General features: G+C 46.7%; 1 protein-coding gene across 4 annotated transcripts; it reads right to left on the bottom strand.

Moving 5' to 3' along the window:
- Window positions 1–2,197: 2,197 nt before the first annotated feature.
- Window positions 2,198–12,779, bottom strand: ZNF621 (zinc finger protein 621). Of its 4 annotated transcripts, none has more exons than XM_079795336.1 (6): window positions 12,707–12,779; window positions 12,056–12,133; window positions 9,359–9,427; window positions 7,639–7,765; window positions 6,987–7,094; window positions 2,198–5,361 (listed from the first exon to the last, which is right to left on the bottom strand). In XM_079795336.1, the coding sequence occupies exons 3-6, from the start codon at window positions 9,359–9,361 to the stop codon at window positions 4,283–4,285; spliced, it is 1,317 nt and encodes a 438-aa protein (XP_079651462.1). In that variant the 5' UTR covers window positions 9,362–9,427; window positions 12,056–12,133; window positions 12,707–12,779; the 3' UTR covers window positions 2,198–4,282. The 4 variants fall into 4 exon arrangements, with proteins under 4 accessions (XP_079651462.1, XP_079651461.1, XP_079651463.1 ...); XM_079795335.1 differs by having other exon boundaries at window positions 12,271–12,760; XM_079795337.1 differs by having other exon boundaries at window positions 12,412–12,760.
- Between the last annotated feature and the right edge of the window lie 1,122 nt (window positions 12,780–13,901).

The raw sequence follows: 13,901 nt of genomic DNA, 5'->3' as shown, positions 1-13,901 counted from the left end.
GTTCAACATCAAAGGGCCCGAGAAAGACATGAGAACTAAATGTAATCTGTGATCCTGGATTAGAAATACAAATAGCTGTAAACAACATTAATGGGATAGTTGGCAAAATTTGAATATAAAGTAGGAAATAGTAGATCGGTGTGAAATTTCATGAATTTTATGACTATATTGAAGTTACATTAAGAAAAGATTCTTGTTCTTGGATATACCCATGGAAGTATTTAGAGATAGCTAGATAGATAGCTAGATAGAGTAGAAGAGAAGAGAGGAGGAGGAGGAGGAGGAGGAGGAGGAGGAGGAGGAGGAGGAGGAGGAGGACCACCACCACCAAATATGGAAATTTAACAATTGGGGGCTGTGTGAATCTCTTGTCAAATGGGGTGAAAATGAGGGTGGAGACCTGGACAGGGCTCAATCCCCTCTCTGGATTACTAGCATCCCAGAAAGGTCAGAAGACCTCTCAAGTCAATCTCAAAAGAAACAAATTGAACTATCTGAGGAGGCGGGGTATATATGCACCCAGCTAGAACTGAAATAACTCCAACCGTCTTTTTCCTTTCCCTTTGCTTCCATGGCTAATGCTTGCTGTGCTCTCTAAGATGATAATTTCACTCTTTCTTAGAAATGCCACTTTCTTGCCTGGCTGGCGTGGCTCAGTGATTGAGTGTCGACCTATGAACCAGGAGGTCACGGTTCAATTCCTGGTCAGGGCACATGCCCAGTTGTGGGGTTGGTCCCCAGTGTGGGGCATGCAGGAGGCAGCCAATAAATGATTCTCTCTCATCATTGATGTTTCTATCTCCCCCCTCTGAAATCAATAAAAAATATATATTTTTTTAAATGCCACTTGCTTAAAATCTAGGCACAGGTAAGTTTATAAACAATGCTGAATTTTGCCCCTTTCTGCACTAACAAAGAAAAGATTAAACTTACTGCTTCTCACATTGTAAACTTCCCTTTTGCTGGTGACAAACATTTATCCACCAATATACACTTATTGTTTTAAGATCACTTTTGCTGTAATCCTATAATTATGGCAATAATTTCTTCAATTCATAAACAAACTAGGATCCACAGATATTAAGATGTATTTTAATTCATAATGAGGCCTGTTTTACAATTTATAGCTCATGAATCTCTATATATTTACTGCTTAGCCTTCTGGTGACATTAAACTACATCTCAATAGAAACTAATTGAATTATTTGAAGAGGCGAGGTACATATGAATTATGATGAAGGCAGTAACTATTTATACAAAGATGCTTTGGTAATTTATTTTAAAAGCACTTATTGAAAGCCTTCAACATGTCGGTTATTTGGAAATCGAATGAATTAGACATGGCAGCCAATCACAGATTATTTACTCTTTTCTTACACACACACACACACACACACACACACACACACAAACCATAATGGCAACAAGTTCAAATAAGAACCAAAAATCAATGCCTCTTGATTGTCATATTTTAGCACCAAGATCACAGAGATCCATCTGATCAGTCACTTTGCATTTTCACATGAAAGCCAGGTGAATGTCCAACAGCCCCCCAGCCCTGAACTAGCGAACATGTACAAATCCCAGCCTCCGGCCATCCATGTTCAAGATACCATAAGACATCTGGTCCCCAGCTCTTGGTTTCTAAATATGTCCCACATCAGGACTCCTTGGAGAAATGGTTGATTCCAGGGCTAGAGCTGGGAAGTACCAGCCACGCATGGACATCATATTGTGCTAGAAAGCCCAAAAGCACTTTTTAAAAATAGAAACTGTTGTCCAGACAGTGTGGCTCAGTGGTTGAGCATCAACCTATGAACCAGAAGGTCACCGGCCTAGTCAGGGCACATGCCTGGGCTGCGGGTTCAATCCCCAGTAGGGGGGTACAGGAGGCAGCCGATCAATGATTCTTATTGACGTTTCTCTCTCTCTCTCTCTCTCTCTCTCTCCCCCTCTTCCTTCCTCTCTGAAATCAATTTAAAAAATGTTTTTAGCCCTGACTGGTTTGGCTCAGTGGATAGAGCGTCGGCCTGATGACGGAAGGGTCCCAGGTTCGATTCCGGTCAAGGGCATGTACCTTGGTTTAGGGCACATCCCCAGTAAGGGATGTGCAGGAGGCAGCTGACCGATGTTTCTAACTCTCTATCCCTCTCCCTTCCTCTCTGTAAAAAATCAATAAAATATATTTTTTAAAAAAAATTTTTTTAATAAAAAATAGGAACGGTTCATAAAAAGAAGATTTGTGGAGACAGAAAGTAGATTAGTGGTTGCTTGGGCAGGAGAGACCTTACTGGATGAAAATGTTAAACTGATTTGTGGTCATGTTTAATGTTACTAAAAAAATCATTGAATTATATACCTGAAACGGGTGAATCATGTATGTATAAAATATACCTCAGTATATGTAAACCAACTTTTAAAAAGTCAGTATCATTTTGTTTTTTGTGTGTTTTTTTTTAATATATATTTTATTTTTTACAGAGAGGGAGAGGGATAGTTCAAAACATCGATGAGACAGAAACATCGATAAGCTGCCTCCTGCACACCCCCTACTGAGGATGTGCCTGCAACCAAGGTACATGCCCTTGACCGGAATCAAACCTGGGACCCTTCAGTCCGCAGGCCGACACTCTATCCACTGAGCCAAACCAGTCAGGGCTTATTTTGAATCAGGGGACTGTTCTAGAAAAGATGCAACAACCAAATCCATGGAAAACCTTCATTGGAGCTTGGATTGGGGTTGGGGGGTGGGGGTGGGGATCAGCTTTAGAAAAGGTACAGAGGAAATCAGGAGATTTTTTAATGGACTGTAAATTAGATGGTACCCCCACATTGTGGTATATTTTCTTGGGTGTGAGAATGCTATTGTGATTATGTGGGAGGATTGCCTTAAATTCTCAGGAGATACAGCTGAAGAAGTCAGGGGGGAAGTGTCTGATGCCTGCAACTTACTTTGGAATGAGTTAGGAAACTATACATACATACGTATGAAGATAGAAAATGCAAATGTGAAAATAATGTTAATAGTTGTTTAACCTTTTGCACTCGGATGTCGAGTGTGACTCGACACGGTTATAAAGGAATCGAGAAAAAAGCAAGCGAGTGCAAAGGGTTAATCTATAGGGAAGGTATACAGGTATTCATTGTACCATTCTTTCAACTTTTCTACAGGTTTAACAATTTCAAAATAAAATGGTTGGGTAAAATATTTGGGCCACATTTATTTGCTTTAGGGTGGACCTTGAAGAATCTCTGTGTAACGAGTAAGCGAGTTGTGCTAGTAAAAGGACTCTGTGTTACACTGTTTTCTCCATCCCTCACTTTTTACCCCCGCCAGATTGGATTTCTTTTAGCATCTGAGATGAGCCATGTGTCTTCCTACCTCAGGACCTTTGCTTTTCCCTCAGGCCCTCCCTTTTCCTGGATTCTCGCATAACACCCCACACATTTCCTTCACATTTGAATAATTTGTTAAAGTATCTGTCCCACTGTCTTCCCCAAATAACTGTAAGATTCAAGAGGGTGAAGACATCCACCATCATTTCCCTGGTTTTCCTACAGGGCCTGGCACACATAAGACACCCAATATTTTTAAGAGAATGAATGAGTGGGTTTGTTTAATGGACCCACCAATGTGGCATCAACTGTCGTGAATCTCACTAGTGTTAGGGAAGCACCACTTTATCTTCGAATAGCTCTGTCTCTAAGGAACAGTTAACCCTTTAAATTCAGGTCTGCTGATGCTCCCTGGAGGTCTCTGCCAGCCTGCTTCTCAGTCTCTCCACAATGGACACTGGTTTGGGGGAAGGCAGAAAATCAAACTGGTTATTTCACACGAGCTTTGGCATAGACGTAGGAGATCCTCAATGATCCGAGCCGAGGACAATGCAACTTCAACTGCATTATACTACACCATCTCGCACTATTCTAAACAATCTGCGTTCATTTCTAGAGTCTGCTGTTGCAAATGTATTACAATTCTCTACTCTCCTCCATTTCTCTCAGGCTGCTTCTCTCTGATGGCCTAACACAGGGATGTGCCCTCTCCCAAACTTCTCTAACACTCCAGTGTCCGACCTGCACCCCCACAATACAGATACAGCCATTACGATTCAAGCCAGAAAGGGGCCGAGGCAAAGATCAAGTATTCCCATCCCCAAAAGAAAAGAGAACATATTACATAAACACCATCTTTAAATATATAGATAGATTGCAATGCAGTGTGTGCTGAAACAGGTGAAACACATGTAAGGTGAGGGAAAAAATACAAATGAAACTCAAATTAGGTTGGAGATTTGCTGGGCGTGAGAGCCGCAGGCGTGGCGAGATAAAGCTCGCGAGAGGAGAGATGAACTGGGGAAGGCTTGACGATGGGAGCAAGGGCCTGGAAGACCTGCACCATTTGGACAGGTGGCGAAGGCGTTCCGGATGTGGGCAGCAGCATGAACAAAGGCCCAGAGGTAGGTAGGAGCACAGCCTGCGGAAAGGTCAGTGAGGGCGTGGCCACGGCGGGAGCCACGCACGGGCTCTGGAGAGGACCCGGCGACGAGGCCGAAGAGGCGCCCTGGGGACTCGTCAGGACGGGCTTTTTCTCCACGGGGTGCAGTTTCTGGTGCTGAACAAAACTGCCGTACCATTTGAAGGCTTTCCCACACACCTTACACTCGTACGGCCTCTCCCCCGTGTGAACTCTCTGGTGCTGAACGGAGGCTATCTTCTGTGTGAACGCCTTGCCACACTCCTTACACTGGTAGGGCTTCTCCCCGGTATGAATTCTCTGGTGGACAATGAAAACTGACCTACAGCCGAAGGCTTTCCAGCACTGCTTGCACTCATAGAGTTTCTCCCCCGTGTGCAATCGCTGATGCTGAAGGCAGGCTGCGTTCCTGCGGAAGGCCTTGCCGCATACCTTGCATTTGTAGGGCTTCTCCCCCGTGTGGATCCTCTGGTGCTGAGTCAAGGCGGTGTTGGAACTCAAACCTTTGCCACACTCCTTGCATTCGTAGGGCCCTTCCCCAATGTGATTCTTCTCGTGTATAATACAGTCATAGCTGGACTTGAAAGCTTTGCTACATTCCTTACATTTGAAGGGCTTCTCCCCGGTGTGGCTCATCTGATGCCGAATGAGCCTGGAGTTGTACCGGAAGATTTTCCCACATTCTTTGCACTCGTAGAACTTCATTCCCCCTCGAAGTATCAGATTCGGATTCAGGCTGAAAGTTGGCCACGTGGCCCTGCTTTTAAAATCAAGGTGCTGAGAAACATTTCGGAGCCCACCTCCCGGCACTCTGAGCCGCTCTGTTTCTCCGGAGGCTTCCTGCTTTACAGCAGGCTCTTCATCCTTGATCCAGGACTCATCACCTGACCAAAGCAACCATGAGCACTCCAAATTACTGAGCTGGACAGAAAGCAGAATCCAGGGGTCCTATTTCTCTCTTGTAGGATGCGATTTTCAAAATACATACCCATGAAATGGCTCTAAGCATCCATAAAGGAGGACAAGAGAGAAAAAGGAAAGTACTATCGTAACATACAACTAGAGAAGTAATGACATTGGAAACAGGAAGTGCCTCCTGTAAGGAAGGCTGGAATTGGGGGTACAAAGGCAGGTAAAATGGGCAGAATGAGAACTTCAAGAATGGGAGGGAGCCCTAAGCCGGTTTGGCTCAGTGGATAGAGCATCGGCCTGAGGACCAAAGGATTCCTGGTCTGATTCTGGTCAAGGGCACATGCCTGGGTTGCAGGCTACTCGCTGGCCTGGGCCCTGGTCGGGGCTCATGTAGGAGGCAACCAACCAATGTGTTTCTCTCACATCAACATTTCTCTCTGGTTTTCCCTCTTACTTCCACTCTCTAAAAATCAATGGGCCTTTGCTGGTTTGGCTCAGTGGATAGAGCATCAGCCTGTGGACTAAAGGATCCCGGGTTCGATTCCGGTCAAGGGCACATGCCAGGGTTGCGGGCTTGATCCCCATTAGAGGGCATGCAGGAGGCAGCCAGTCAATGATTCTCTCTCATCATTGATGTTTCTATCTGTCTCTCCCCTCTCCGTTCCTCTCTGAAATCAATAAAAATATATTTTTAAAAAATCAATGGAAAAATATCCTTGGGTGAGGATTAAAAAAAGATGAGGCAGAGCAGGCTGGGAACACAAGTGAGCAAACAACAGATCGTAATGCACCCCCTATAGGCCAGGAAACCACCCGAATTCTAAATTCTAAATAATGGCCTAATAATTCCATTTTTAAATGTTCCACGTAATATCCTGAGATAAAAGATTCCTCCAAAAAGTCAGCTGGAACAGAAGTTGGAGAGCTGTAGGCCACAGTGGCATCGTTGCTAAATGAACCATTAGTTACAAAATCACAGTACGTGTGAGAAGTGGGGCCTGAAACCTTCTTTCGAAAGCAAAGAAAACAAAGTAATGAAAAGCTCCCAGGACTGGGAAGCAGTCTCGGGGAAATTAGAGGCTGTGTGTATGTGCCGGGTGCCGTGGCGGGGGAATATTCCTTGCCTTCTCCTATGCAACCCCTCATAGGACAATACAATGTAAACCCAAATATTATGGCATAGGAATCTTTAAACTGCACCAAAAAAGGCAAATTAAAATAAAATTCATAGCCATGGCACAAAGAAATCAGTTTGACCCACAGAATCAAATTTTCCTTAAAATATGGCAGAAACCCTACTCCTCTGTCATGAAAACTGGCATGAAATTAAATATTCCCACAGGTGAGAAAGAAAGTGGTTCGGGAGCTCCTGGGTCACAGTTTTCTGCAGGAGCTCAGCCACATGTGTGTGCAGCCAGTGTGCGGCTAAGCACTCCGGGGACTGGTCCCTCTGGGCTCGGGGCTGGAACTCAGTGGAGGTCAGAGTGCACCGACTGCTGCCTCATGGACAACAGGGAGCTTTGTTTTCTGCTGCAGAAGAAACATTTCCAGTAAACCGGGAAGGCCAACCCAGAAACTGCTGTATTCTCTTACTCACCCGGACAGATGCCTCGCAAAACCTCTGCTTCCCAAGGATCGGGGCCCCAGGGTGCGCTCCCGCTCTCCAGCTGGGAGATCAGATCCGGCTTGGCGGCTGGAAATGCTACTTCAGGAAGAAAAAAGACAGACAAGTTGAGGGAGACGTCCGGACCTCTTCCTGAGATGCTACTTGGGGAGAGAAATGGACCGCCTAGGAGACCAAGTGAGCCGGCCCAGGGTTCTGAGGATGGACTCTAAAGTGGTCCAGGGGAATGACAGGGAGACAGCCATTCTCCAAGGAAATTTCAACATTTCCCTGACTTATTAGAGAGGAAAATCCCTCAGGAAGGATATATGCACTAATAGCCTCGGAGACTCCTCCCCAGAGAGGAGGACCCACAACCCCAGGACAATGGAAGGATGGAGGAACAGGTCACCGAGGGCACCAGGAAGTCCTTCCACTCAGTGCCCAGAACCTCGCTCTTCCCTGAGATGTAAGGAAGTCTAGTTTCAAAACCAAAGGGCTCCGGGGATCTCCCCACCCAGCATCTCCAGAGGCTGGGACTGCAGAACTCCCCCCTGGAGTCATCCAACCCCAGGGCTACTAGAATCCCCCCAAATATCCGAGAAAGATGTCAAACTACCACAAAGAGCCACTGAGAGAGACCTACCCAGGGCGGCCACATTGGCATAGTTCTCCAGCATCACCTCCCTGTACAGGGCCCTCTGCACAGGGTCCAGGCTGGCCCATTGATTCTGGGTGAAGTACACAGCCACGTCCTCAAAGGTCACAGACTCCTGAAACAACAGGTTCCTGCTCAAGCTCTGAGTGAGGGGCAGAAGGAGGCAGCCTGAACCGCAGGGTCCCCAACTCTGAGCCCTGTGGAACATCTGCTCTATCAAGAAGATCGCCTTCAGCCAGTGGTTCCACTTCAAACATGGAACCCCAACACGCTCCCATCTGCTCAGCTCTGTTCTATGTCATCCTAATGTCACAGCCTGGCATCTGGGGCTCTCTGCCTGGTGACTGCATCAGCCCCTATGGACCTGTCCCTCTGGCACCTCCTATCTCAAGTACTCCATAATCTGGTCACCTTATTTCTATATACTAACCACTACAGATAGCTGCCACTCACCCCGTCTCCACCCATCTAAAGTACGCATGCACAGCCCTAGCTGGTTTGGCTCAGTAGATAGTGCATCAGCCTGCGGACTGAAGGGTCCCGGGTTCTATGCCAGTCAAGGACATATGCTCAGGTTGTGGGCTCGATCCCCTAAAGGGGGCGTTGCAGGAGGCAGCCAATCGGTGGTTCTCTCTCATCATTGATGTTTCTATCTCTCTCTCCCTCTCCCTTCCTCTCTGAAATCAATAAAAATATATTTTTTAAAGATTAACATTAAAAAAATAATAAAATAAAGTATGCATGCACAGCTCCATCCTCAGAGGAGCCAATCCTCAAAAAATTTTCCAACCCTAGCTGGTTTGGCTCAGTGGATAGATAGAGCATTGGCCTATGGACTAAAGGGTCCCAGGTTTGATTCCGGTCAAGGACACATGCTCGGGGTTGCAGGCGCGATCTCCAGTAGGGGGTGTGCAGGAGGCAGCCAATCAATGATTCCCTCTCATCATTGAGGTTTCTATCTCTCTCTCCCTCTCCCTATCTGAAATCAATAAAAATATATTTTAAAAAAGTTTTTCCAGCATTTTGCAAATTTCTTTTCATACCTTCTTACTTTATCAAAAAGCTAGCTCTGTTGAAGAAAACCCACAATCTGCCTGTTCCAGTCTCTTCTCTGAACCACCTGTATTCAAACAAGGCTGGCAGTGCCCTGTCTCTGGGCACAGATCCATTGATGTTTCTATCTCTCTCCCTTCCCCTCTTAAATCAACAAAAATATAAAAAAAAAAAAAAAGACACACAGCCCAAACCGGTTTGGCTCAGTGGATAGAGCGTTGGCCTGCAGACTGAAGGGTCCCGGGTTCGATTCCGGTCAAGGGCATGTACCTTGGTTGCGGGCACATCCCCAGTGGGAGGTGTGCAGGAGGCAGCTGATCGATGTTTCTCTCTCATCGATGTTTCTAACTCTCTATCCCCCTCCCTTCCTCTCTGTAAAAAATCAATAAAATATATTTTAAAAAAAAGAAGACACACAGAAAGCAAATAAGTATATGATAAGATGTTTACTATCATATGTCATCCGGGAAGTGCAAATTTAAACAATGAGATACACATGTATCAGAATAGCCAAATCTAGAACAGAACACAGACAACCAAATGCTGGTGAAGAGTGGAAGAGGAACTCTCCCTCATTGCTGGTGGTAAGGCAAAATGGTGCAGCCACTTTGGAAGACAGTTTGGCAGTTCCTTACAAAACTAAACGTACTCTTACCATATGCTCCAGCAATCACGTCCTTGGTGTCTTCCCAAACGAGCTGAAAATCTATATCCACACAAAAACCTGCACACAGAAGTTTACAGCAGCTTTACTCACAACTGCCAAAACTTGGAAGCAACCACAATGTCCTTAGTAGGTAAATGTCTACTCTAAACAAACTGTGGTATATCCAGACGATGGAATATTTATTACTCAACACTAAAGTGAAATAAGCTATCAAGCCATGAAAAGTCATAGAGCAACCTTAAATGAATATGACTAAGTGAAAGAAAGCAATCTGAAAAGCCTATACAATATAATTCCAACTATTTGGCATTCTGAAAAAGGCAAGACAATGTAAATAGTTGAAAAGATCAATGGTTTCCAGGAAGGGAGGGAGAGAGGGATGAATAAGTAGAGCCCAAAGAATTTTTAGGACTATGAAAACACTCTGTATGATGCTATAATGGTGGATACATGTTACATACATTTGTAACCCATAAAATGTACAACACCAAGAATGAACCTGCTCAGAAGGTGTGGCCAAATGGTTAAGCATCAACCTATGAACCAGGAGGTCACAGTTGGATTCTCGGTCAGGGCATATGCCCAGGTTACGGGCTCCATCCCCAGTAGGGGGCTTGCAGGAGGCAGCCAATCAATGATTCTCTCTCATCATTGATGTTTCTGTCTTTCCCTCCCTCTCCCTTCCTTTCTGAAATCAATAAAAATATATTTTAAAAAATAACAAAAAAAAGTGAATGCAAACTATGGACTCTGGATGATTATGATGTGTCAATGTAGGTTCATCAGTTGTAACTAATGTACCACTCTGATGGGTGACAACAATAGGGGAGGCTATGCATGTGTGGAGGCAGGAAGGATATGGGTTCTTTCGCTGTTCAATTTTTTTAAAAATATATTTTATTGATTTTGTACAGAGAGGAAGAGAGAGGGACAGAGAGCCAGAAACATCAATGAGAGAGAAACATCGACCAGTCGCCTCCTGCACACCCCCCTACTGGGAATGTGCCCGCAACCAAGGTACATGCCCTTGACCAGAATCAAACCTGGGACCCTTGAGTCCGCAGGCCGACGCTCTATCCACTGAGCCAAACCGGCTTCGGCTGCTGTTCAATTTTGCTATGAAACGAAAACTTCTCTAAAAAAAATGAAGTCTCATTACAAATAAAAAAAGACAATACTTAATCTCTTACCTGATCTACAATATGCAACTGACCAATACCCTTCCACAAATAACTCACCACTATGGAAAATCTTTTAAACAGATAAATCTAGCCATGTCACCTCCCCTTTTTAAAATTCTTTAGTGCTTTCCCAGTGAACCCAGAGTAGAAACCAACGTCTTCAGAGTGACCTACAAGACACATGCCTACTTCTCCCATCCCACACTGAACAACTTTCTCTGACTTTCCCGTTTCTAAAGTACACCCAGCTCTCCCCAACTCCTCCCACCCACCACTTCAGGGGCTTTGCATATGCTGTCCTTCTCTCTGGAAAGTTCTCTCTTCAGCAGTTCCCAAGACTTTCTATCGCATCCTTGACATGAGGTCCTACCATTGAGAGGTAGCTTCTTTGAGGTGTCTCAGATCTGAGAAGGTATATAAAGATCACCTGAAGGGCGTTTACAGCAGATTCCTGCCCCCCCCCCCCTCGCTATCCTCCTCCCCAGTTTTACTGAATCTAGGATGGGACCCAAGATTGCAATTCTAATGAGCTCCCAGGTGATGCCCACACTGCCAGTGGACCAAGCTCTTGAGAAGCATTGTGCTTTTGCAACATGTGATTATGGTACTAACTTGTGGATCTGTTCGCAGTCCGTCTATCTGGCTAATGAGAAAAGGGAACTTGTCCGCATTATTCAGTACCACGCACCCAGCATTTAGAAAGTGCATAGGGGAAGAACAATGCTGGTGTCTCTGGGATACGTCTCCAATTTGTGGGGCAATCTCTTCAATGAAGAATTTCTCTGATCTCAGCAGGTGCCTTTTCTCTGTAGAACATCATCTAGATTTCCACAGGGAAGGAGAATTTCTAGGCTTTTTACACTTAAACCTGCACATCCAAATTCATCCCTCTCGATACACAAAACTCTCCTTTCCTCCGCCTGGTATTTACGGCCATCGCCCTGGGGACAGACTCAAAGAGGAAACCAGAGCCTGGCCACGTTAGGCCTTCTTGGTCCTTTCTGATCAACTGTGAGCTAAGGTGATTTTAAAAAAAATAAATTTGTTGCCCTGACTGGTTTGGCTCGGTGGACAGAGCGTCGGCCTGAGGATGGGGGTCAGGGGCATGTACCTTGGTTGCTGGCACATCCCCAGTAGGGAGCGTGCGGGAGGCAGCTGATCGATGTTTCTCTCTCATCGATGTTTCTAACTCTCTATCCCTCTCCCTTCCTCTCTGTAAAAAAATCAATGAAATAGATTTTTTTTAAAAAAATACATAAATTTGTAGCGATTTCAGAGAGGAAGGGAGAGGGGAAGAGAGGCAGAAACATTAACGATGAGAGAGAATCATTGATCGGCTGCCTCCTGCTCGTCCCTCACCAGGGATCCAGCCCACAACCGGGGCAGGGCCCTCATCGGGAATCCGACCGTGACCTCCTGGGACCTGACCTCCTGGTTCATAAGGCCCCAAGCCAGCCGGGCGCTCAAGTGCTTTTTTAAAAGACTGAAAGGAAGCTCAGCTCACCTGAGGCCAAGTTGTTTGGAGCATGGCCGGTGTCCCCTGGCTTCGGGCACTGTCTTCTGGGTTTGGAAAAGCAAGAACCTTAGAAGCCAAGAGAAGAAGAGCCTTGAGTGCCAGGAGCTCGGTCCTGCATCACCCGCAGCCGCCTGGGGCCCTCCCAGTCTCATTCCCAGCTCTGGAGGAGGCTCCATCAGGCGCCCTCCGGCTGCTCGCCCCACCGCCTCAGCAAGTGCTCCGCCCGGACCTCAGCGCCGTCCCGCACCTGCCCGCTCAGTGCCCAGGCTGCTGAGCCATTGACCCCGGGCGGCTGAGGTCCAAGACGAGCCGTGAGTAACCTAAAATCCTAAAAAAGCTCTTACAGGGACCATGCCATTGACCCCAAAAAGGTGCCTATGGAGAGGCGGGACAGGGATGGGTGGCTGCGGACAAAGAATAAGATAGTGTTCTCGTGGGTAATGCTGGCCCAGACGCCAAACACAGAAACTCAGCAGCGGGCGCAGGAGGCTGCTGGGCCAAGTTCTTTGGGGCGGAAAGGAGGATCACGCTGCGGTGGGCTGGGGCTGCCCCGGGCTCTGGAGGCCGCGCAGCCACCAAAGGGACCGAGCTCGGGGGCGGGGGCGCCAGGGAAAGTGAGGAGGCCGGCACCGGGCGGACCTGGCACGGAGAACTCGCTGGGACGCACACTTCCTCTCCGAACCGCGAAAAGCTGGCGGCTAAAAGCCGATGCGGAAGCGAGCGCGAGCGCTCAGCGCCCCTCTAGGCCGCCGGAGGCCGCCCATCTCGATGGTCCCCGCGCCCGTCCCCACGTGACCGGGCCGGCGGCGGAAGGGGTGGGGTTGGGGGCGGGTCCCTGTCTGCGCCGTCGCTGGTCCGGTGGGGCCCCGGCCAGCTGGGAGGGACCCTTGTTACAGACTTGGGATGAAAAATATATGTCATGGAATTAACGGCAAATCAGAAATTGCAGGGATTGGAGTAGTGGGGGGGGGGGGGGGGGGAGGGTGAATAGTGCATGTAAGGCATAGCAATACAAAATGAAAAACAGAGAAAAAGACTGAAGGCAGAAAGACCAGCAACAATGACAGCTGCTCTCACACTTCTCAATACTGAACGGGAGGTTCCAGCCAGTGCAATTAGGCAAGAAAAATAAAGGATCCAGACTCGAGAGAAAAAACAACTCTTTATTCACAGATGGCATGTCTATGTAGAAAATCCAATGGGATCTACAAAATAATTATTCGAATTGTGTTATCCAGGGATAACAATCTTGTGGATGGGGTAAAAGGGGTCTTCACTGTATGCAGCGCTGCAATGTCCACTTTTCAGTTAATTTCTACTTTTCAGCCTCAAAGCCAAATCTATCCCAACCAATCCCTCCATACTCACTTTTTCCCCATTGCAATTATCTTAGTTTGGGCATTCTCATCTCTCCACCCCTCAACTCCTCCTCTTCTCCAAACACATCCAATTGTGACATTCAAAATGGAAGCCACTGGCCCAGACAAGGTCTGGATGCAGAGCTGACACCTACTCTCCTGACATCTGTGGACAAAAAGGGACCAAATACTAAACCCGACAAGCTCAGGGGAGGCCTGCGTGGCAGCCCTACAAACTTAGAGACCCATAGTAACCACATAGGGATGGTTTTAAATTAAAACTTTAACTAAAAGCAGTTTATGGCGTAGTGATGCCTAAGGCATTTTCCCTAACAAAGATCAATCCTCATCAGTTTGGTTTGAATAAACTCCTAACAGGTTTGAACTTGCTTCTTACATTGACACATCAAAAGGATGGGGATCTACAGAGGCCGAGAGGATGCTGGCTCACCTGGTGCCAAGTGGCCTGGACCATA

The sequence above is a fragment of the Cnephaeus nilssonii genome, assembly GCF_951640355.1.
Source record: "Cnephaeus nilssonii genome assembly, chromosome: 17".
Classification (NCBI taxonomy): domain Eukaryota; kingdom Metazoa; phylum Chordata; class Mammalia; order Chiroptera; family Vespertilionidae; genus Cnephaeus; species Cnephaeus nilssonii.
The sequence above is the reverse complement of the archived record's forward strand: the minus strand, read 5'-3'. Positions and strand labels throughout refer to the sequence as shown.

Excerpts from the sequence above, each read along its gene's own strand:
- ZNF621 (XM_079795336.1), bottom strand. Across the intron at positions 7,095-7,638 it reads TGCCAATGTGGCCGCCCTGG|TAGCATTTCCAGCCGCCAAG; the intron begins GTAGGTCTCTCT and ends TTCTTCCTGAAG. Across the intron at positions 5,362-6,986 it reads TTTGCGAGGCATCTGTCCGG|GTGATGAGTCCTGGATCAAG; the intron begins GTGAGTAAGAGA and ends TGCTTTGGTCAG.